Source organism: Pleurodeles waltl, chromosome 5 (genome assembly GCF_031143425.1).
Source record: "Pleurodeles waltl isolate 20211129_DDA chromosome 5, aPleWal1.hap1.20221129, whole genome shotgun sequence".
Taxonomy (NCBI): domain Eukaryota; kingdom Metazoa; phylum Chordata; class Amphibia; order Caudata; family Salamandridae; genus Pleurodeles; species Pleurodeles waltl.
In genome coordinates, this window is record NC_090444.1 from 1194365754 (window position 1) to 1194384862 (window position 19109).

Genomic DNA, 19109 nt, shown 5'->3' on the forward strand with positions numbered 1-19109 from the left:
ATTTCCTCTTTGCATATTTGCTGCATTATACAACACACGTAAAAAAAGAAATTGCCTTGCAGCATAGTTTCTTTGTGGGAAGGGGACCCTTCCTGCACAAAAATTATACTGCGTTATTCATTGATTTGCAAATCTGGGCCAGAATGCTCGCAACTCGTGTTCTTCATTAGAAGACTGAGGTGAAGCTACAGTAGTCATTCGGGAATCAACTGGCCAACACTGCTGCTGTTGGAAGTATATATTATACTCACAATATCAGACTTTGTTCTGAGAACTTGCAGAAAATGTGGTCTCATTATACCTTCTGGAGCATATTCCATAACATCTATGAAAAAGTCATGAGAGAAAAACCCTTTCTCTAAAACATGGTTCGTCAAATCTCAGCAAAGTGCCAGCATTTTCACAGGGTAAAATCGCTGTACAACACACCGTAATTGCTAAGATTAGTATAGTACCATCAACAACCGATTTATACCGTGACAAGAAGCTGTTATCACCCTTCATATCTGTGCCTTTTTGGGACCCTCAAAAAGATGCTTTCAGTGAGCCCAGGTCCTGTAATGACTGCCACAATATGTTTTCCTTGTAGTACCCAGCCAATCAAAGGGGAATCCCTTGGAACCGCCCTCTCCCAGCCACATGCCCCTGGGAGTCAGGTTGCGCTCACATGTCCTCCTTATGTGATTTCTAATTCTTTTTCAGCATGCAGAGACCATGGCCGTCATTACGACTTTGGCTTAGGGCTGTGGTGGTGGTCTGACTGCTTTGGCGATGTTCAGACCACCACATTATGACCGTGGTGGTTTGGCCACTGTTGGACCACCGGTTTCCCTCTATTGGAGGGACTGGCGGTGCTAGTGGTCCTAATCCGCCATAGCAGCGCTGCCCTGGGGATTACGAGCCATGTAAAAGCTGGCAGAGATGGGGTGCAGGGGGTCCCATGTTGGCCCCTGCACTGCCCATGCGCTTGGCATGGGCAGTGCAGGCGCCCCCATGGACATCCCTGTTGCACTTTTCACTGTCAAACGCGATGGGTGCTGTTGCACCATACGCACTGCAGCATTGCTGCCGGCTCCATTATGAGTCAGCGCCAACATTGTGGGCTGTTCCCCACTGGGCCAGCGGGCGGAAACACCGTTTCCACCTGCTGACCCAGTGCGGAACTTGTAATGGGGCCTACGGGAAGGCAGCCGCACTGGTGGCAACCTGACCGCGGGAATTTGGCAGGTGGGCTTTTTGTCCGCCAAACTCAAAATGACCCCCCATGTCTCTAAGTTCTGTAATGGTAGCCACAACATATTGTTCATGTTGTAGCCAGTCAATTAGGAATTAGGATTTCCAATCCCTTCAAATTGGCCAATCAGAGAACATCTGGATTTAAACAGGTCTAGATATCACTGCATTTTTCTGCTGGGTAATCCATTCATACCCCCACTATGCATCTTTATAAATGCTGAATTCTGTAACACTTTTGAACAGTTTACACAATTTAACGAAAAGCATTCTTTCTATGTTCTAACATTCCACGAAATTTGGTGTAACTCCATTCATCCTTTTTTGTTCTGTAGCGATGTGCAAACTTTCTTATGGCCATTAAAATGAGAAATGAATGTTTTGAGATTCCTCATTTTTCTTGTCCCTCGATTGACAGATCAGCACAAAACCTTCCATGAATAAGCCAAAGTGGATACACTTTTAGAAGGGTTCATGCATATTCTTTCCATGAAGTAGCAAAAGTGGATGAATGTATGTTTTTGAATGTTTTGCGCAAATTTGCGAACTTCACTATTTATTAAGAAAAGAAAAAAATTCTTTCCTATGGAAAGTCTGACTCAACTATGCTACTTTAATGCAATCACCATCAGAGTAATGTATTCATGTATTACACAGTGGTGGTCACCACTGTGTAGTTATCGTTAGGTAAGAGTTTCTGTAGGAAGAGCGTTTTTTGTTTTGCTAATAACGCTGCTGCCATTTGATGAATCTGCGCAAAACTTAAGAAAAAAGTTCATTCACCTCAGATCCTTTGTGGAACGTTTCATGCTGACCCGTCAAGTTGCTTTCCCATGTAAATTCCCATAGGAAACCTTGCTCTCTGATCCAGAAAAAAAATGGCTAATTGGAATTGCACCAAATGCTGCAAAGAATTAGAATGTTACTCTGAAAGCTTGCCTTTTTATGATTCAGTGTAAACCAGTTCAGCTATTTTCAAGAAGTTCACATATAAAGAAGTGCCTGAATAGGGACTGACAAGGATAAGTTAAATCCTGAGAGTTGGTCCACCGGGAGTCCGATGGGACTCCCACTGTATCATAAATGTGAAAAATATGGCCCTCTGATTGGCTAAGGAAGTTTATTTTTGACTGCCATTTCAGTACTGCAGGACCAGTCTGGGTCCCGCAGTACTGAGTGATCTGATTGGCTGACAACAACCGAGAGGAAAATTCTGTGGCTGCCATTACAGGACTCGGGGACTTGGTCCCCGTGCCCTGAAAATCTTTAAAATATTACTTATAAGGGGGGCAGGGTAGGGACACCCTGACCTGCAGGCACTTATGGGGGAGACACAGAGGCACTGCTCCAGGGACCAAAAAAAGACCATGCATAGCAGGGAGTTGGAAGCCCGCTACACCATATAACTTTCATTATGCAAAATCACTCTTGCCTACAGGGTTTGCACTATTTCCCTGCTTTGGACTGGCATGAATACTGAGCAAATCTTTGCTGCATATGACTGTGGCGTTATCAGGGATATCATCATTAACGTAATTTAACATGTCATGAATGATGTAGGGTGAGATCATAAGCAATGCTTGATGGGAGTGCAAGTTATAGTTCTCTAAATTTCAGCGTTTTTTGGTTTTTCGTATTTCAACATCTAGTTATAACGTCACTTTAACCTTTGATATTTTCAGTGAAAAAACATACATATGTCATGCTTCATTCTTTCCCCTTCATTCTTTAAACCATAATTAGAGTAAGTCCAAACAGTGCTCTTTGGAGGTCAGGCCGAATACAAGTGTGACTTCAGACATGCCACAATGGATCCTGCTGTGCCTTTGAAGTCTGCCCCTGAGAGAAATACATTTAAGAGACACTCAGCTGGAGGTGATAAAGAAATGAGGTCACTGTTCAGCTGTGCCAGTTGTGGCTTTTGGCTCCAACTGTGAATAGAAGCATTGTGTAACAAAGTGCTCGCTCGATGCCTGGACCTCGGGAACGTTTGATGCACGTTCTTTTTAGCTTGTCGGCGCGCACAAACTGTATTTTTTCCAATCCATGTGAGCAAAGATTTAGAAAATATTCCACTCTTCTGTATATAAAGAATAGACCGCCATGGTATATGGACAGAAAAAGAAGCGCACGCATTGTCCAAAGCAGTTTTGTGTCTATAGGCTACATCAAACGATACAATTTCTTTCACCGATATTTGCATTTTCAGCTTTAAAAGCTCCTGTGTAGGTTGGATTTCTTGTGCAACATATCGTTTATCTGAATGTCACTGGCAGCAATGAAGGTACATTGATAGTGTATACGGTGGTCATGAAGCACCTTAATGTAACATCACACATGCAATACAGAGCTGTTGGCAGGAGTAAGGGGCAAATGTAAAAAAACATTTATGAGGTTGCAGAATCAGGGGTTTCGCAACCGCAAAAATGTTTTGTTTTAATGTACAAACAGAAGTGCTATTTGGGTTTGCAGTTCAGTATTTGAAAGGGGCGTGTTTAGGGCATCCCTTTCAAATGCCATATGGCAGTGGTATGTATTAATGTTTTCTAACCAAATTCTGGTCACAAAACAATATTCTACTCCCAATTCAAAATGTTGTCAACTCACTGAAGTCCTAAACTCCGCCATTCTGATTTATGAGCAGGTCTGCCTTTCTGAATCAGACTCTTGGGTGGGAGTTTGACATAACACCGTAGAACTCGAATACTCCTGTCCAAAACTTTGTGAGTTGGTCCATCAACGCAGTAACATAGCAAGGAGGCACTGGCCCCAGGTGGAAGCAACGAAAGTGTCCCATCTGACTGCAGTTGGAATAGTAAAATGCAGCAACTAAGGCCCATATTTATACTTTTCTAGCGCCGCATTTGCGTCGCTTTTTGACGCAAAAACGGCGCAAACTTACAAAATACAGTTGTATTTTGTAAGTTTGCGCCGCTTTTGCATAAAAAAAATGACGCAAATGCGGAGCTAAAAAAGTATAAATATGGGCCAAAGTGTTCAGTTTGCTTTACGGGGCTCTGGGTCCCGGTGCCACTGCACCTGCTGCACCAATCGTAGATAGGCCCCTGCCTCAAAGGTGAAACGAGTTTCATTGCGAGTTTCCGGAGGGGCGCGCCCTTGGCGTGAAGGAGGGGAGAGGAAGAGTGGGCTGGGGGGCGGGGCCTTACCTGACTCCATCCTGCCGTTCTCGTAGTTGTCCAGGGTGTCGGCCGTGCTGCTGTACTGCGCGAAGGGCTGGTTGCTGAAGAGGCTGTCGCACAGCAGGCCGCGGCACAGCTTCTTCAGGAAGCGCAGCACGTACCCGATGCTGTTCACCACAGGCAGGCTCAGGAGGTGCTGCTTTCCGTCAAAACACGCAGAGACTGAAAAAGTCAAAGACAATGATTTTGTACCTCAGAATGGCGTCGAGGATTGCACTATAAGTCTGTACATTGAAGCTGGCTGTTTGAACTTGAAAAGGCGTCCAGACAGACCCACGCGCCTGCCAGCAAATGTGAGGTAAATAATGTACACAATAGGGCAACCGTGATGAATAAAAAGCGTCTCAGAAGGAGACGATATTAAATGCAAGTTCAAGGTATTGATGTCTGCTTGCGTCTGGAGAAAAGTTGTTACGTACACATGGGTAAAGCAAGCCTAAATTACAAAGAAAGTAGACATCAAATTACGCAGAAAGTGTGTCATACGTGCCTGTCATTCATGCATTCATTATGATTTTTCGTCCATGAATACGGATGCCGGAGGCCGTATCTAGGACACCCAGAGAGAAGCCATGGGCAGTGTGTTTTTCAACTAACAAAGTGGTACGTTGTGGGACAGTCACAAACACTTGGAACGTCACTTACTACCATGAAGACATATAAAGTGTGCTCACATGAACAAGGAATAAGCAATGCAGAAAGTGGACACGGAGTCAGCATCACGAGTTTCAGAAGGGACAGAATGCATGAAAAACACCGTTTTGCTTGAAAAAAAGAGTAAACTGCAGGAAATACAGAAGATTACGTTTTTCTTCACTTTATCCTTGCACTCTATGAGCCATACACACGAGTAAGGTCAAATACATAAATAAGACACCTTTCGATCTGAATATACATGTGCACGTGTTAGATAACACATACATTAAACTCGTTGCCCATGGATACATATATGAATTAGCAAACATTAAAGAAAGAAAAAATGCTGAAGGCATTTATGATTTGTGCAAGATATTCATTTTTCTTGGGGTTTTTGGAGAACTGTTTCTATCAGGTCTACACGGATTGCCATTATCTCATCTTCAGTGGTCAATATCAAGTACTGAAAACATCACTTTTAAAGCTGCGGCTGTTTGGGGCACCCTAACTTGGTTTAATCTATTTTGCCGTTTTGTGCATGTTTTGTTATTAAATATTTTTTTTTACCTCCTTCGGAACATTGAAACACACACACTGCGCATTATAAAAAAGTTAAATACAAACATGTAGTTAATTTTCCCAATTCAAGTTTGTTATTGTTATTTAACCAAAGTTAAAATATAGATGGCGATTTGTGAAGCAGCAATCCAGACTCACCAGACTGTCATGTCAGAAAAAGCATCTAACTTATTCATGTTTTTGTTTATGCAATCCACGCGTTGTCCTATTGTTTATAGTGTCTCAAAGATAATATAAAATACTTATCTTAAATGCTAGCATAACTTACACCATTGTAAATACATTCAATGTAAAAAAGTAATTATGAAATACCCAGAAAAAGCAATAAATGTACAAATATCACAGATGATGTGGGTTGGGTAACAGGAATGTTACAGTCAGTGCCTTCACCTCGCACCACACTTGAAACCAACACACATGCCACATTACCTTTCCAAGAATGCATGCTAAGCAAATCCCAGAGGCATGCAGGCACCAACACCTACAATTGCAATCCTGCATGAAAATATGTCTCAAAACAAAAATATAGACGCATGAATGTTTCCAGAAAACATGCAATAGTCAGTCAAAGTTTGAGAGACATATGCACATGCATGTCAAGCCATGAAACATCTGTCACGAAGTGTATCTTATGAATGAGTATGTAAAATACACATCAGTGCACAGAATGCATTCCTGATACACGCATATTCTGCATATGCATGTGTAAGATACACCGCTAACCTTTATTGGAACTGCTTTGTCAGATACACATGAGGCATGCCAGTGGAAATACTGTGTCATGGTGAAGATTTTTAAATGTATATACCCATGAGAGGTGCTGCGTGGGATTATGGTTATTTGACTGGAGGGGATAGTTGGTATTGACGAATATTGTGACACACCCCTCAGCTCCTAACTTTAGGGAAATATACAAATGTTTTCAATACAAACCTTGTCACTTTAGCCACTCCTATGATCAAAGCACAAATTGTTTGAAGAAGTGTGGGTGACTACGTGTGAAAGACTTGCAATTTTTATAGGGTTGTTTGGGAAAGAGAAGGTGTGCCGTGGAACAATATTGTATGATGAAAGGGAAATATTTACTTTTTTTTATTTTTTCAGTTTCATAATTGTAACATGTACCACTGGAATAATGAATGTTCCACTACTTTTCATCTACTGTCTTTAATGTCTGTGTCTTTTTTCGTGAATGCTGTCTAGCTACGTTTCAAACATAAGAGATCCTTCAGTTGCATCTGGTTTTGTAAAATGCAGAATGGGGTTTATTATTTGCTTTGGAAGAAAAGGAAACATTAGATTCATGTGACTAATTGAATTACAGACTGAAGAAGGAACTCCCCATTCAGTGGCCTTTGAAGGTTGAATGCTAGTATTATTTATAATTATGTGTAAGGTAGAGCAAATTGGCATATACAATTAAGACTATATTTTGATGTGAATATTAGAGTGAAATGTGTTTTTTTTGTTATACCTCCTATAGAATGGCTCTCCTAATAGAGTAAGAAATAAGATGCCTATCAGCTGACTATACATTGTTGTGTATTTCAATAGTTGAGTTATGATGCATTTGATTATTAATTAGACTCTGAGTTCACAGCATTGGTAGCCCTTTGACCAACAATGTTGATTAGTTTGAGGAGAGAGATGTAAAAGATCTGGTGGGTACCTACAGTCTCTTGGACTGTTCAGGTTTTAGATGTAAGCTGTTTAAACTACTGAATTTCTTTGATCTTTTTTTCGTTTTTTTGATCAATGTTTTAGATTTATCATTTCAAGCACAACTCAAGCCTTGTGCAAGGCTAGGGATTTAGGACAGATCCCTTTTCATTATTTATTCTCAGAATATTTTATATTATTTTTAGTTAATGAGTTTGCAAGAAGAACACACAGGGTAGTCTATAAAACATAACTTTTCATCTTAAAAGGGTCTGAGAGAGAAACACACTGAAATGGTGAGGATTTCTAACGACAATTCTAATTCTAGTTACTGAATGTTTATTTTGAGAGGTGACCGTTTCTTTAACTAGGATGTTATTCATCTTAGTTTATAAGTCTTGAACTGTCATGATGTGATGAGTGGTATTTGTTTCGTAATTATATTAAGAGGTACTTTTTTGTGTTCTCAAACAGCCCTGAAGAAGTGATTGTGTCGCTAAACATGTATTAGCTGTGGCTGTAATTTAATTTCTACATTTGTGTTGGAGAATGGATTAAACTCTTTTGATGACCAATGGATCAACCGTGATTGGCACTGAAATGTTTTACCAGAAAAACACATTTATTATCATTCTATTTAAAAAAAAAAACTAACCTAACCTTTGCATCTATTTAATACAGAACTGGTTTATATTATATATAAATAAATGAACCTTAACATTTTAACTTATTTATATCTCTTTTATATTTCTAATTGTTTGTACTTAGCATATATACTTATAATTATTCTGTTCCGGGGATATCACTTATAAACCCTATTTTCTATTTATTTTGTAATTTACTTACTATCTGTAGCATGATTTAATTTATATTTAATTAATAAATTTGTCCACAAATTATTGTATTCAAATTTACTTTATTTTTAAAATATATGTATATGTTATTAATGTGACTTGGTGGTAACCCTGCTCAAATTTCCTTCCTTGTATTTCTTATTTTATGTACTATATTTACGACAATGTATTTTAATTTAAACTAATAAACGTAACCCCTTAAAATGATTTGACAAAAATAATTTAATTTGTAATAATAATACAGGAAGTACAGCGGGGGTATACCATTTAACAATGATCCACAGAGTTAAGCAGACTCTGTTTGGGTGATTGAAGAGCGAAACAGCCTGGGATCAAGAGTATGACAAATGTGCAAATTATTTGTTTCTTCAGATTATATATTTAGATGATATCTTCCTAATATGGAAAGTATGCTAATTTCCTGTGTTAATTGATACATATAATGTAAATGACTGTAATCTCAAGTATATAAACAAACACAACCCTTGTCAGAGATGAAGAAAATATCAGACATGAGATAGGAAGAATAAGATGTTTGCCCAGCAAGTGCACTCTGATGTCAATAATGTTTAGATATGTACTATGGACAGAGTTACAAGATAAAAATGAAAGAGGCATGATGGGAGAAATACATAAAATAAAAAGCTAATAATAAATAATTATTTGACTGTAGTAACCTAAGACTAGAATGACTATGATGGTTGCTAGCACAGCTTTTCTTGTTCACTTATCTTGTTTTGGGGATGATTATCCCATATATGCAAATACTGTGTTAATAAAAGAAACAGATTTACTAGCTCCATCCAAAACAGCCTTATAATAGAAAGATCTGTGAAAACAAGGGAGCATTCAGGGATTTGAAGCATGAAGCTCTTGCAATGAACGGAAAAAGCTAAGGAATCCTATTCAACGTTGATATTTTTTTTCAACTTAAATCAATTCTTTGGTCAGTGATGTAAATCTGCTATTCTGCTGGTTTGAAACATCCTGCACTTTCTCCACTGCATCCATCTAGTGAAACTGGCAAGATCCTTGGTAATAGCAAGGGAGGGCTACTGAAATGTAGTATTTAATGTGTAGCTTCGTGTGAGTGAATGACAGAACCATTTTGGCTGCTGAAAGACTCTGCAGAACATGGTGAAGAGAATACAGGTTTAGAATGTTGAGTTTGTCGTTACATACAAATGAATAAAGATGTATAATACATAGCTCTGTGTGTATCGTATTAATTAGCGGGTACCCATGTTGGTGAGGACGCTACATAATGGACTTCCAAACATACAGGGCTTACATGTGAATTAAACAACAAAAGCAACAACAAATCATGCAGCAAGACTTTTTCTAAGTCTCTAAAAGTGTGACATGCAATGCTTCACATGCTACCAATACAGGGGAGCATACAATTTAAGTTTCTCTGTATGGTACATGAAGCTTGAGGGAAAAACGTCCCTGGTTACATACAGAATCTTACTCCCCAATACAATTCAACCAGCAATCTCTGATTACCCACCAAGACTTTAAGAGAAGAAACACTCAGGGGTAGTTCCTTTGGACACTCAACATAAAAGCTGTGGAACGCTTTGGACCTGACCTTGAGGACAGAACCCAATTATCTTTGCTTCAGGAAATTCCTAAAAAAACAAGTTATTTACATTGCCTTTCACTAGTCCCCAAATCTGAGGGTGAGTGAGAAATATCAGATGTTGGTAATGTCTTGTATATTATTGAACTCTTATTTTTTCATAAACCTGGACTGAAAATCAAACTATACTGAGTTCTAAAAACACGCAAATAAATAAATAAATCTCTTAGGTGCCTGATGAGTGAATATATAGATTGGATGAGAAAATGCACTTGCTAGTTCTGAAGGAATAAAATCGTGAAGAGAATAAAAATAAAGAAGACTGGGTCTCTGAGATAAATTTACCCAAACATGGTGCTGCCTCTCTATAGACTGTGGGATTCTTCTGAAGTTGTAGTCTTTCTTTCTTTTCTATAGATGCGTGAGTCTGCCGTCGTAAAGTACACAAGAGGTGGAGATCACACTTTGGATATCTTTACTTCTGCTGCAGTACATTATTGATGCATATGGCTGCCACCCTTGATTCTCTTACATTTGTCAAGGAAGATGTCCTGAGTGGACAGTTCACTTATTATCGCAGTCTCGTTATAAGCCTGGATAAACTGATCTACTAAGGTGGATGGGGTGTTTCATGCATTGACTTCTCTCCTATATCCTGACACATGAAGGAGGGTGCCCATATACTTACCAAGTTTGGAGAAATATTGGAACACATCGAAATATGTTCATCTTCACACCAACAAAGAAAGCAATTTAATTCTGTATGTAGTTACTTTTTAAACCTATATATGTACAGCCCAAACAGATAAAAGGCTCTACCTAACATTTTAAACCTATATTTGTACAGTCAAAAAAAGATAAAAGGCTCTACCTAACAATACAAGTCACATCTGTAAAATTCAGATGTGTGATGGTACAGATGTGCAATGCCACAGACTTCCACAAGGATAATGATGACCATGATATTGACAACATTGTCTGAAGTTTTATTTTCAAGGCACTTTCTTCCTAGCTGTCCCGCGAGTTAAACAGTGACAGGGAGCAACTTGAGTTAAGTGCCTCTCTGTCTGAAAAAGAGGGCTCCCTTTCACCTCTGCTAGCCACTTGTATTATCTTCAGACTAAAATATCTGGGCCCAGATTTAAGAGGGCCTAGTGCATACTTACGCCACATTACCGTAATTTTGTCTTTACAATAATGTGACCCAACGAGGCCGAAATCGCAGTGCAAGATTTACAAAGTGGTGCAATGCATGCATTTTGTCACTTTGTAACCCCTTGCGCCACATTATGCCTGCGCCAGGTATAATGTAAGCAAGAAGGGCGTTCCCCCATTAGAGGGCCCAAAAAACGGCGCAAAGAAATCTTTTAGATCATTTTTTGTGGCATTTTTAACACCTGCACAGAGCAGGTGTTAAAAGGAGGCACACCATTATTTATAATTGACCTCTATGGGCTTTGCAGGAAATATTTGATGCTAATCCTGCAAGGCACCAAACTCGAGTAAAAAATGTTGATGCCAGTTCCCTAACTACCGCCATGGTATCTTAAATACTGTGCACACATGGTGGCGTTAGGGGGCATGAAGGGATGCAAGAAATGTGGCACTGCATTGGATGCAGTGCTAGTTTTCTTAAATCTGCCCACTGGTGTTTTAGGGTTGTCTTAGGTTTGGTGCAGACTCTCAGAAAGACTTTTTGCAAAGACTGCACAGGGTTAGTTTCTTCATTGTATTTATTTGACTGTGGCCCTGATTAGTATCACCTAGCGTTTTGTCACCTCTGCAAGTTCCAGCAACATACTCTGTATCTGTATTACATATTCATAGCCTTGTTTATTTTGTGCAGTCTTGTGCCCAGTGTTAGTATCCTCTCACTCGCTGGCACAGCTTCAGAATCTCATGTTTGGATGATAATGGGCCCTGCATGTGCTGCACACGGGGAAGTCACTGCTCGCAACGGATAGCCTCGAAGTAAAGGACGATTACAGATTGTGGTCCTTATGATTTTTTTTTTGGCTCAAAGAACATGACTTTTATTTTTCGTTTATAAATCTAGGGGCTGCCTCGACCTCAGCTGCAGCTAGATCCATTTTATTTTTACCTAGCTGCCTTCTCCCCTTTCCGGGTGAACATGCTCCGACCTGCACAATGCTCTTGGACCTGGCTTCTCTTCAGTTGGCCAATACCTGCTTTGGCACCCAAGTCAATCCCAAATCTATGCTTGCAGGCACTTTGTTTCGCCTACCCACTCTAAAGGAATTAGACTTCCTTTGGAAATATTGCATGTGATAGTTTGTGTAATGGGAACTCCTCATTAGATAAATGACCCCTAGCGTTCTGCTACCTATGACAGCCTACCTCTAGGTTATTTCAGCTACGCCAGATCGATGCAGCTTGAATAATTTAAGGGTGGGTTTCTGTTAATAGTAGGTGTTTAAGGGTGGGGTTCTGTTAATAGTAGGTGGTTAACACTGTTCTCCAGTGCACCATGCCACCAACAAGTCTGTTTGCTGATGATATCACAGCATCTGCCTTTATCTCCAAAGTTTGTCAATATACACTTTGCTGTGTCTTTCATTATGCAGTTCGATACATTGGCGGCAACAAGACAGCAAAGGATGGAGGTAAATCATTCACAGGTGAAGCTGCTCAAATCTGAAATTCATTGGGCCCTATTCAGAAAGATATTGTTATGAGTAGGTGTGATTTACTCTTTTAGTACTCCCGGCTTACTCTAAAATTAAGTTATTTCGTCCCCTGAAACAAATGACAGCAATGTTTAGTGGTTTATTTATCCAATACCTTGTTCCTCTTTGTGATGTATATAAAAAAAATCATATCCATGGAAAAGATTTTCACTTAGGTTCTTTCTGTAACAACTACAAGAAAGCTTCCGTTCAGCAGTTGACACTTAGGGCCTGTTTAGAGTTTGGCAGATGGGTTACTCCGTCACAAACATGACAGATATCTGGGATCGTAAATCGGCGGGCAGGATATCTGTTAAATTTGTGACGGAGTAACCCCATCTGCCAACTCTAAATCAGGCACTTAATCACTAAACAATCACCCTGGAAAGAACGGTGGTTGAAATATTTTGGGCAGGTTTTCTACATAGCTGGGGGGCCTGAACTGCACAGCCAGTGGGACATTAGCAACCCAGAATGAATCAATTCATATATACAAAAAATTTAGATTAGCATGAGTGGGCTTGCAAATATAAGGGAACTGCAGAGCATGTGAATTACTCTGAACGTAAGCTATGACTACTACAAAAGCAAGGCACATCACCAGTGCTTAATTTGAGACAGTGGTTGCAGGTGGGACCCACCAGCACTTTTATCTGGGCACCACACTTAGGCTTAGATTTAAGAGGGCTTAGCGCCTCCTTTCACCACATTAGCGTCATTTTTTATTACAATGATGTGGCCCAACGAGGCCAAATTTGCCACGCGCTACTTACAAAGTGGCACAATGCATGCAATGCACAACTTTGTAACCCCTTGCACCACATTATGCCTGCGCCAGGCATAATGTATGGAAGGGGGGGTTCCCCCTTGCAACAAAAAAAAGCTCATGCATATGGTGATATTTCTAGCAAATCTCTTGGATGGGACGGATTAAAGAGGAGAAAGGCAATAACCAAGGAAAGCCTTTTAGTTTCACAGTCATTAAAACAGAGTATTATCCACTGGCAGCAAGGGCAAGCCATTCCTTTTTCCCGGTGCTGACATGTGATGTAATTACATTTTAGTTATTTTATTTCTTAAGCAGCAGAGGAGGGACAGCTAAGCTTTATGTTACAGTACCTGCTCCAAATCAAATCACTTGGATATTGCTAGTCTGCTCTAAGCACTGCGCGAGACAAGAATCTAGCTGCTCAAAGTGAAAGGAGAAACTCATTTATCTGTGCTGGGAGGGGAGAGAGGCCTTTTATTTCAGAAAGAAAAAAAAACGACTACGGCTTTCTTCTTCATGGCTGGCGGTTTTAACCCTTTCATCATTTATATAAACTTCTATATGAAAGGAATGTGCTGTTGTGCATTTGATGAAGCGCACTCAACACGCATGCAGAGCTAGATGAATGAGAATGGCCCACATACCCATAATTCGAACGGCCCTGCTTTGTACAAGATGGCGTCACACTGCACCCATTAAATCATAGCGTCAGCCTTTCAGGCTTCCTTGTGCTATTTCACAGCAATGGAAATGAGCAAACTCCAGGGGATGATCTGAACCTGGAAACCGTACTTATACATTTTTATCTCTGGAAAAGTCCCAGAACTGTTACTGGAGAACATCTTGTGAAGCATCTTTGTCGGCAAAAGGCCTAATAGTGGAAAGGGCATGATTGTAGGCCTATTGTTCTTGTCAAAACGGATCAGATTCTAAGAAATGCTAAACCAACATGCTTATTTGGGAATTGGAGGAGGGTTGGAACTGACTGGTACATTGCTGAGGCATTCGAGGTGATCGCATGAGCATTTTGAGAGTGCCACAAGCAAGCACATGCAACATAAATGCCAACATTTTAGAAGCGGAAAGTGAGAGATGTATTTCCCCTATTGACTTCTATTGAAACTGAGAAAATTTTAGGTGGGGGACAACCAAAATAAAGCCATTGTTTGCTTCACAGATCAGAGATCTCCCACCTGAATCGGGTCTATTGGCATGTATCCGTACAGCAAAAAAAAAAAACATATCAATTGGGAGCATGGTTTTGCTGGCAACCAAGATGTCCACTCTATAGCGCTCTTCTAAGCATTTTGTTTGTGCAAAGTCCCTTAGAACGTGCCTTTGTTCGTTGGGTGGCGCTGCCATTGGCATTTGCTGTGCTGAATACTGAAGCGCTCTTGTGCCGATGGATTTGCTTTCCACTGGTGTGCCTTTTGGGGTCGGTGGTTTGGAGCACTTTCCAATGAGAAAGGCGGAGGGATGTACGATGAGGTAGCCCTGTGTCTCATTACTGAAATGCAATTACTGAGACCTGGGCCAGTTGCTCCATGAAGGTGAGACATGAGTTGCAGGTATGGCCATGGTGAGATCATTTTCTTCACAGACTAGTTAATGGAAAGAAGCAGTACTGGTGACATGACAGGTTTAGGGATTACCAGGCACACCTGCAGATTACAGTTGCATTCAGAAGGCATTCACTTGGATTGGTGTACAGGGATCTTGCATCACTACCCAGGCCATTGCTTTTACTGAAGACTGGCTTGCTGAGGACTCTGACAGTGATCATTTGATTGTAGGCAAGTGAGGATTCTCCACAGATGTGTCCTCCAAGGAGGCCATATGTGAGTGAGATGGGCAGGTGGTGTCTGTTTTGGATTTATCTATTGAGATGTACCTAGTTTCCCAGAAAGGTACATTGCTCACCAGTACTATTGTTGTGAATGGGGCTGACCACATGAGTAGGCAGACTGTATTTCTTACCCTGTTACTTGTTGCAATTTAGGACTTCTGTGGGTGCAAGATGGGCCAGTCAGTTACTCGCGACCTCTGCATACCCAAACACTAATCTTTGATTTATGGAGCATAGTTAAATTGATAGTTGAAGCCTGTGCCAAAGGCTTCCGTCACTCCTTGCTACTTACTTGAACTGGCTTACTGCAAGACACTATTAAAGATCTGTTTTGTCTGTGCATTGCCTAACCTGTGACACTGGCAGCAAAACCAGCACTTGCTCCAGGGTCTTGACCTCAAAGCATCAGAGCCTGTATTTCATTCTCTAAATGTGGTCTAAGCAATGTACAGCAGAACTACGTGAAATACAAAATATGAACAAGAATGTTAAAGAATGGTGCAGGTCTTGTGAGAGAAATGAAAGATGCAAAAGAAAACAATTTGCAATAGGGTGAACGAATTGAAGACAATTAACATTGGCTTAGCATTTCCAAGGACAACTACTACATTCTACCAAATGAAATGGATGTTGCCATCGGTGAAGTGCATTGTGTATCAAAGAGAATAAAAGGGTAAGTAAATCTTGACAGGCACCTCAGCATCCAATTGGTGGGCCTGAGGATGTCAAAGAGATTGTTTAAATGTTTTTTGATGAAAATCTCTATCTGCCATCTATCCTTAGTATTATGATAGGCAGTGTCCACCAAGCTCCAATACCAAATCTTATCAAGGGGTACAGACCCAGACTAATGTCACCTGTAATCTGCACTGAGAATACCAGTTTGAGATAACCATTTAATCTTTTCTGATCAGCTACTGGTCTTTTTCACAGGCAAAAAGATCAATTCCCTCAAACAACATATTTCACTTACATTTTAATCTCCACTGAGATTACCAGAATAATCTCACAGAAGCTGTTGTTTCCTCCTAGATGGACGATAACATTGTTCAGCAAATATGCTCAGAGCCGACACACCCTAGAGGAACCACTCTAGACTTGATTACTGCAAATGCGAAACAGGGCAGATTATCTCTAACATCCCAATTGACTGGCCAAACATTCACTGATAGCATTCTCTAATAACTCCACAAAAGCCTTTATTGACTGAAAACACAAAAGACCAAAAACGTGGTCAAAAGACATGGGAAACCTTAGTAATGTCCATCTCGCCTCACAGCTGAAACACAAATTTCATGCTGTCCTCAAATCCAGAGATGTTATTCATCTAACCAAACAGTACGCAAAATCCATGACAAGAATTGCTAACCCACTCTCTCCTAAAGTATTGAAAAGAGTAAAAAACAAAAACCTAGCCAAGTGGTTCTCAAAAGAACTACATAAGGAAAGGGGAGCCCTTAAAAATACTGACTGATGAGGGCATCAAAATGCAACAACAGGAACCCTGAACATACTCAGGACAAGAAGGAGAAACTAAAAACAACATGTCGTTGAAGCAAAATCTCAGTTTACCAAGAAAGAACATGACCAAACAAAAACATTGTTGTAAGAAATAATTTGGGATTTTAAAGAATACCACAAAACCAACATCCACTTTGATGCCACTTGAGGCCAAAGAGAAGAATGAAAAATTCTACAAAATATTCATTAGTGCAACCGTGCTACTAGTAATGGATTTTAAATAACAAGCCTTTTAGTTGTGTCATGTAATTTATTATTATTATTCTTTGTGAAGGAGACAGACTATATCGTATCACTGACACAATATAGTGGTCAAAAATATTGTTGACAAGAATACTGTATCAAAAATATTGTTTACCACACTTTTGTGTTCCTATATTTAAAAAGGTAAGTACAAATATATTGGAAAAAATATAGTTAGCACTAATATCGCCAAAAACATACAAAAATATTGATCTTTTAATACATACACAATCTTAAATGTTATAATATATAATGTTAATGTAATGTAAATTATTCATAATAAATAATACATTCCACTGATATGTAATACCATAATATGTAATACTATATATAAATATAAATAAATATAAACGTATGTAAACACACACACATATATGTGTGTGTGTATGTAGATGTATAACTATATATAGTGTAATGTAACATAAGTATTAAAAATCTATATTTTAAAGTAAATTACATTTATTTTTAACATTTTTAATTTACTACTATAAATAGTATATATTGAAGTATATATAGACAGAAAATAGATATGCAAATACAAAGATAATTTAAAAACAATTCAATTACGAAATATAAAAATATAATAATCAATAATTATTATTTAGTCAATAAGTAGAATATAAAAATGTAAACCCTCAAGACATTATTAAAGCACTGAAACAATGAAAAAAGTAAAAATAAAAACAAATATAATAAACTATAAAAAAAAACAATACTACAAAATATATTTTACCATTAGTAAGAATAGCATGGAAGTCTGGGAATATTAGATATACTATTCCCACTCCAGTTTATGCAAAAATAGGGAAATTCGGATGGGCTGGGTTTACTATTCCTACTCCAGACTGTGCAACAGTATGGAAAGTGTTGGACTCTGGAGGGTTACATTTACTATTCCTACTCCAGTCAATGCAACAGAGAGGAATGTGTAGGGCTTTGGAGGGGTTAAATTTACTATTCCCACTCCAAATGACGCCACAGAAGGGAAAACGATGGACTTTGGTGGGGTTAGATCTACTATTATTACTTCAGCTTAAGCACTTATCCAACAGTAGGGAAAGTACTTCACCTCAAATACAATACATATACTAATAAGCCCATAAGCCCATTAATGTAGAATAAATATTAAACTGACTATAAACATTATTAATTAACATTTAATAATATATATTTTATACATATGTATACATTAAAAATAAAATAATAAACTATATATATGTATATTATATATATATACATACATATATATATATATATACATTATATATATATATATATATATCTTCCAACACTCCCTTCAAATATAAGGAGAACCAGGACACCTCCGATATACAAAAAAACAGTTTATTCAGCAAATCATCCAATGCGTTTCGGCAACAGCCTTTGTCACGTATAGATTGTTACTATAACAGTGCAAATAAATAGCCCAAGTCAAAACATAAACATAAAAAACGGACAAAACTACAGCTCCCACACCATTTGGAATTCAAAACGGCAGCCATCTTAAAATGTTTAATTTTAACATAAATAGATGACAATTCATACAGTATTTTGGTACAAGTGAGTCAAATAAAATTCATATCTAATATTCATCATAATCCTTATAAATCGTTGAATTTAAAAGTCTTTGTACAGTGTAAAATACACAAATACTCATCACATGATTAAACCATATATATATATATATATATATATATATATATATATCATATAAATCTACCATGATTACATCAGGCTTAATAACGCCCAAGTGGGCATGTGTATTCCAAAGAAGCTCCTGTACAATTATGAATCCAAAATTTTGAATCCAACATTTTAGGCTTATTTTCAATATTTCATATACTCTATTCAAATTTTCCAATATAAGCAACACTGATACTCATCACATAATTGTATCATATGTATCTACCATAATTGCATTAAAGCTTAATGATATGAATTTGATTTGACTCACTTGTACTAAAATACTGTAGTAATTGTCATCTATTTATGTTAAAATTGAACATTTTAAGATGGCCGCCATTTTGAAATCAAAATTCAACTTGCCTATCTACCAAAAAGAGACAAAATAAATAGAGTTAACTTCAATTACTACATTAAAACAAATCAAATAATAAATATCATGGTGAAAAACAAACATCCACAAGCACCATAATATAAATTAAAAATGTTTTTAAAAAAGTTTAACAAGGATGTATGCATAATTAATTACAGCTAATAAATGATATATGACTAACAATTATTATAAACATATTATATGTATTTTCTTTCCAATCAACTCAACCAAAAAGTTAAACACA

The 19109-nt window shown here is 38.5% G+C and overlaps 1 protein-coding gene across 1 annotated transcript in view; it reads right to left on the reverse strand.

The window, feature by feature from the left end:
* SCML4 (Scm polycomb group protein like 4) overlaps positions 1–19109 on the reverse strand; it is a 508956-nt gene that overhangs the window by 119969 nt on the left and 369878 nt on the right. Inside the window, exon 6 of the mRNA XM_069235446.1 lies at positions 4401–4595. Within this exon, the coding sequence (XP_069091547.1) occupies positions 4401–4595 (195 nt within the window). The remainder of the gene's footprint in view (positions 1–4400; positions 4596–19109) is intronic.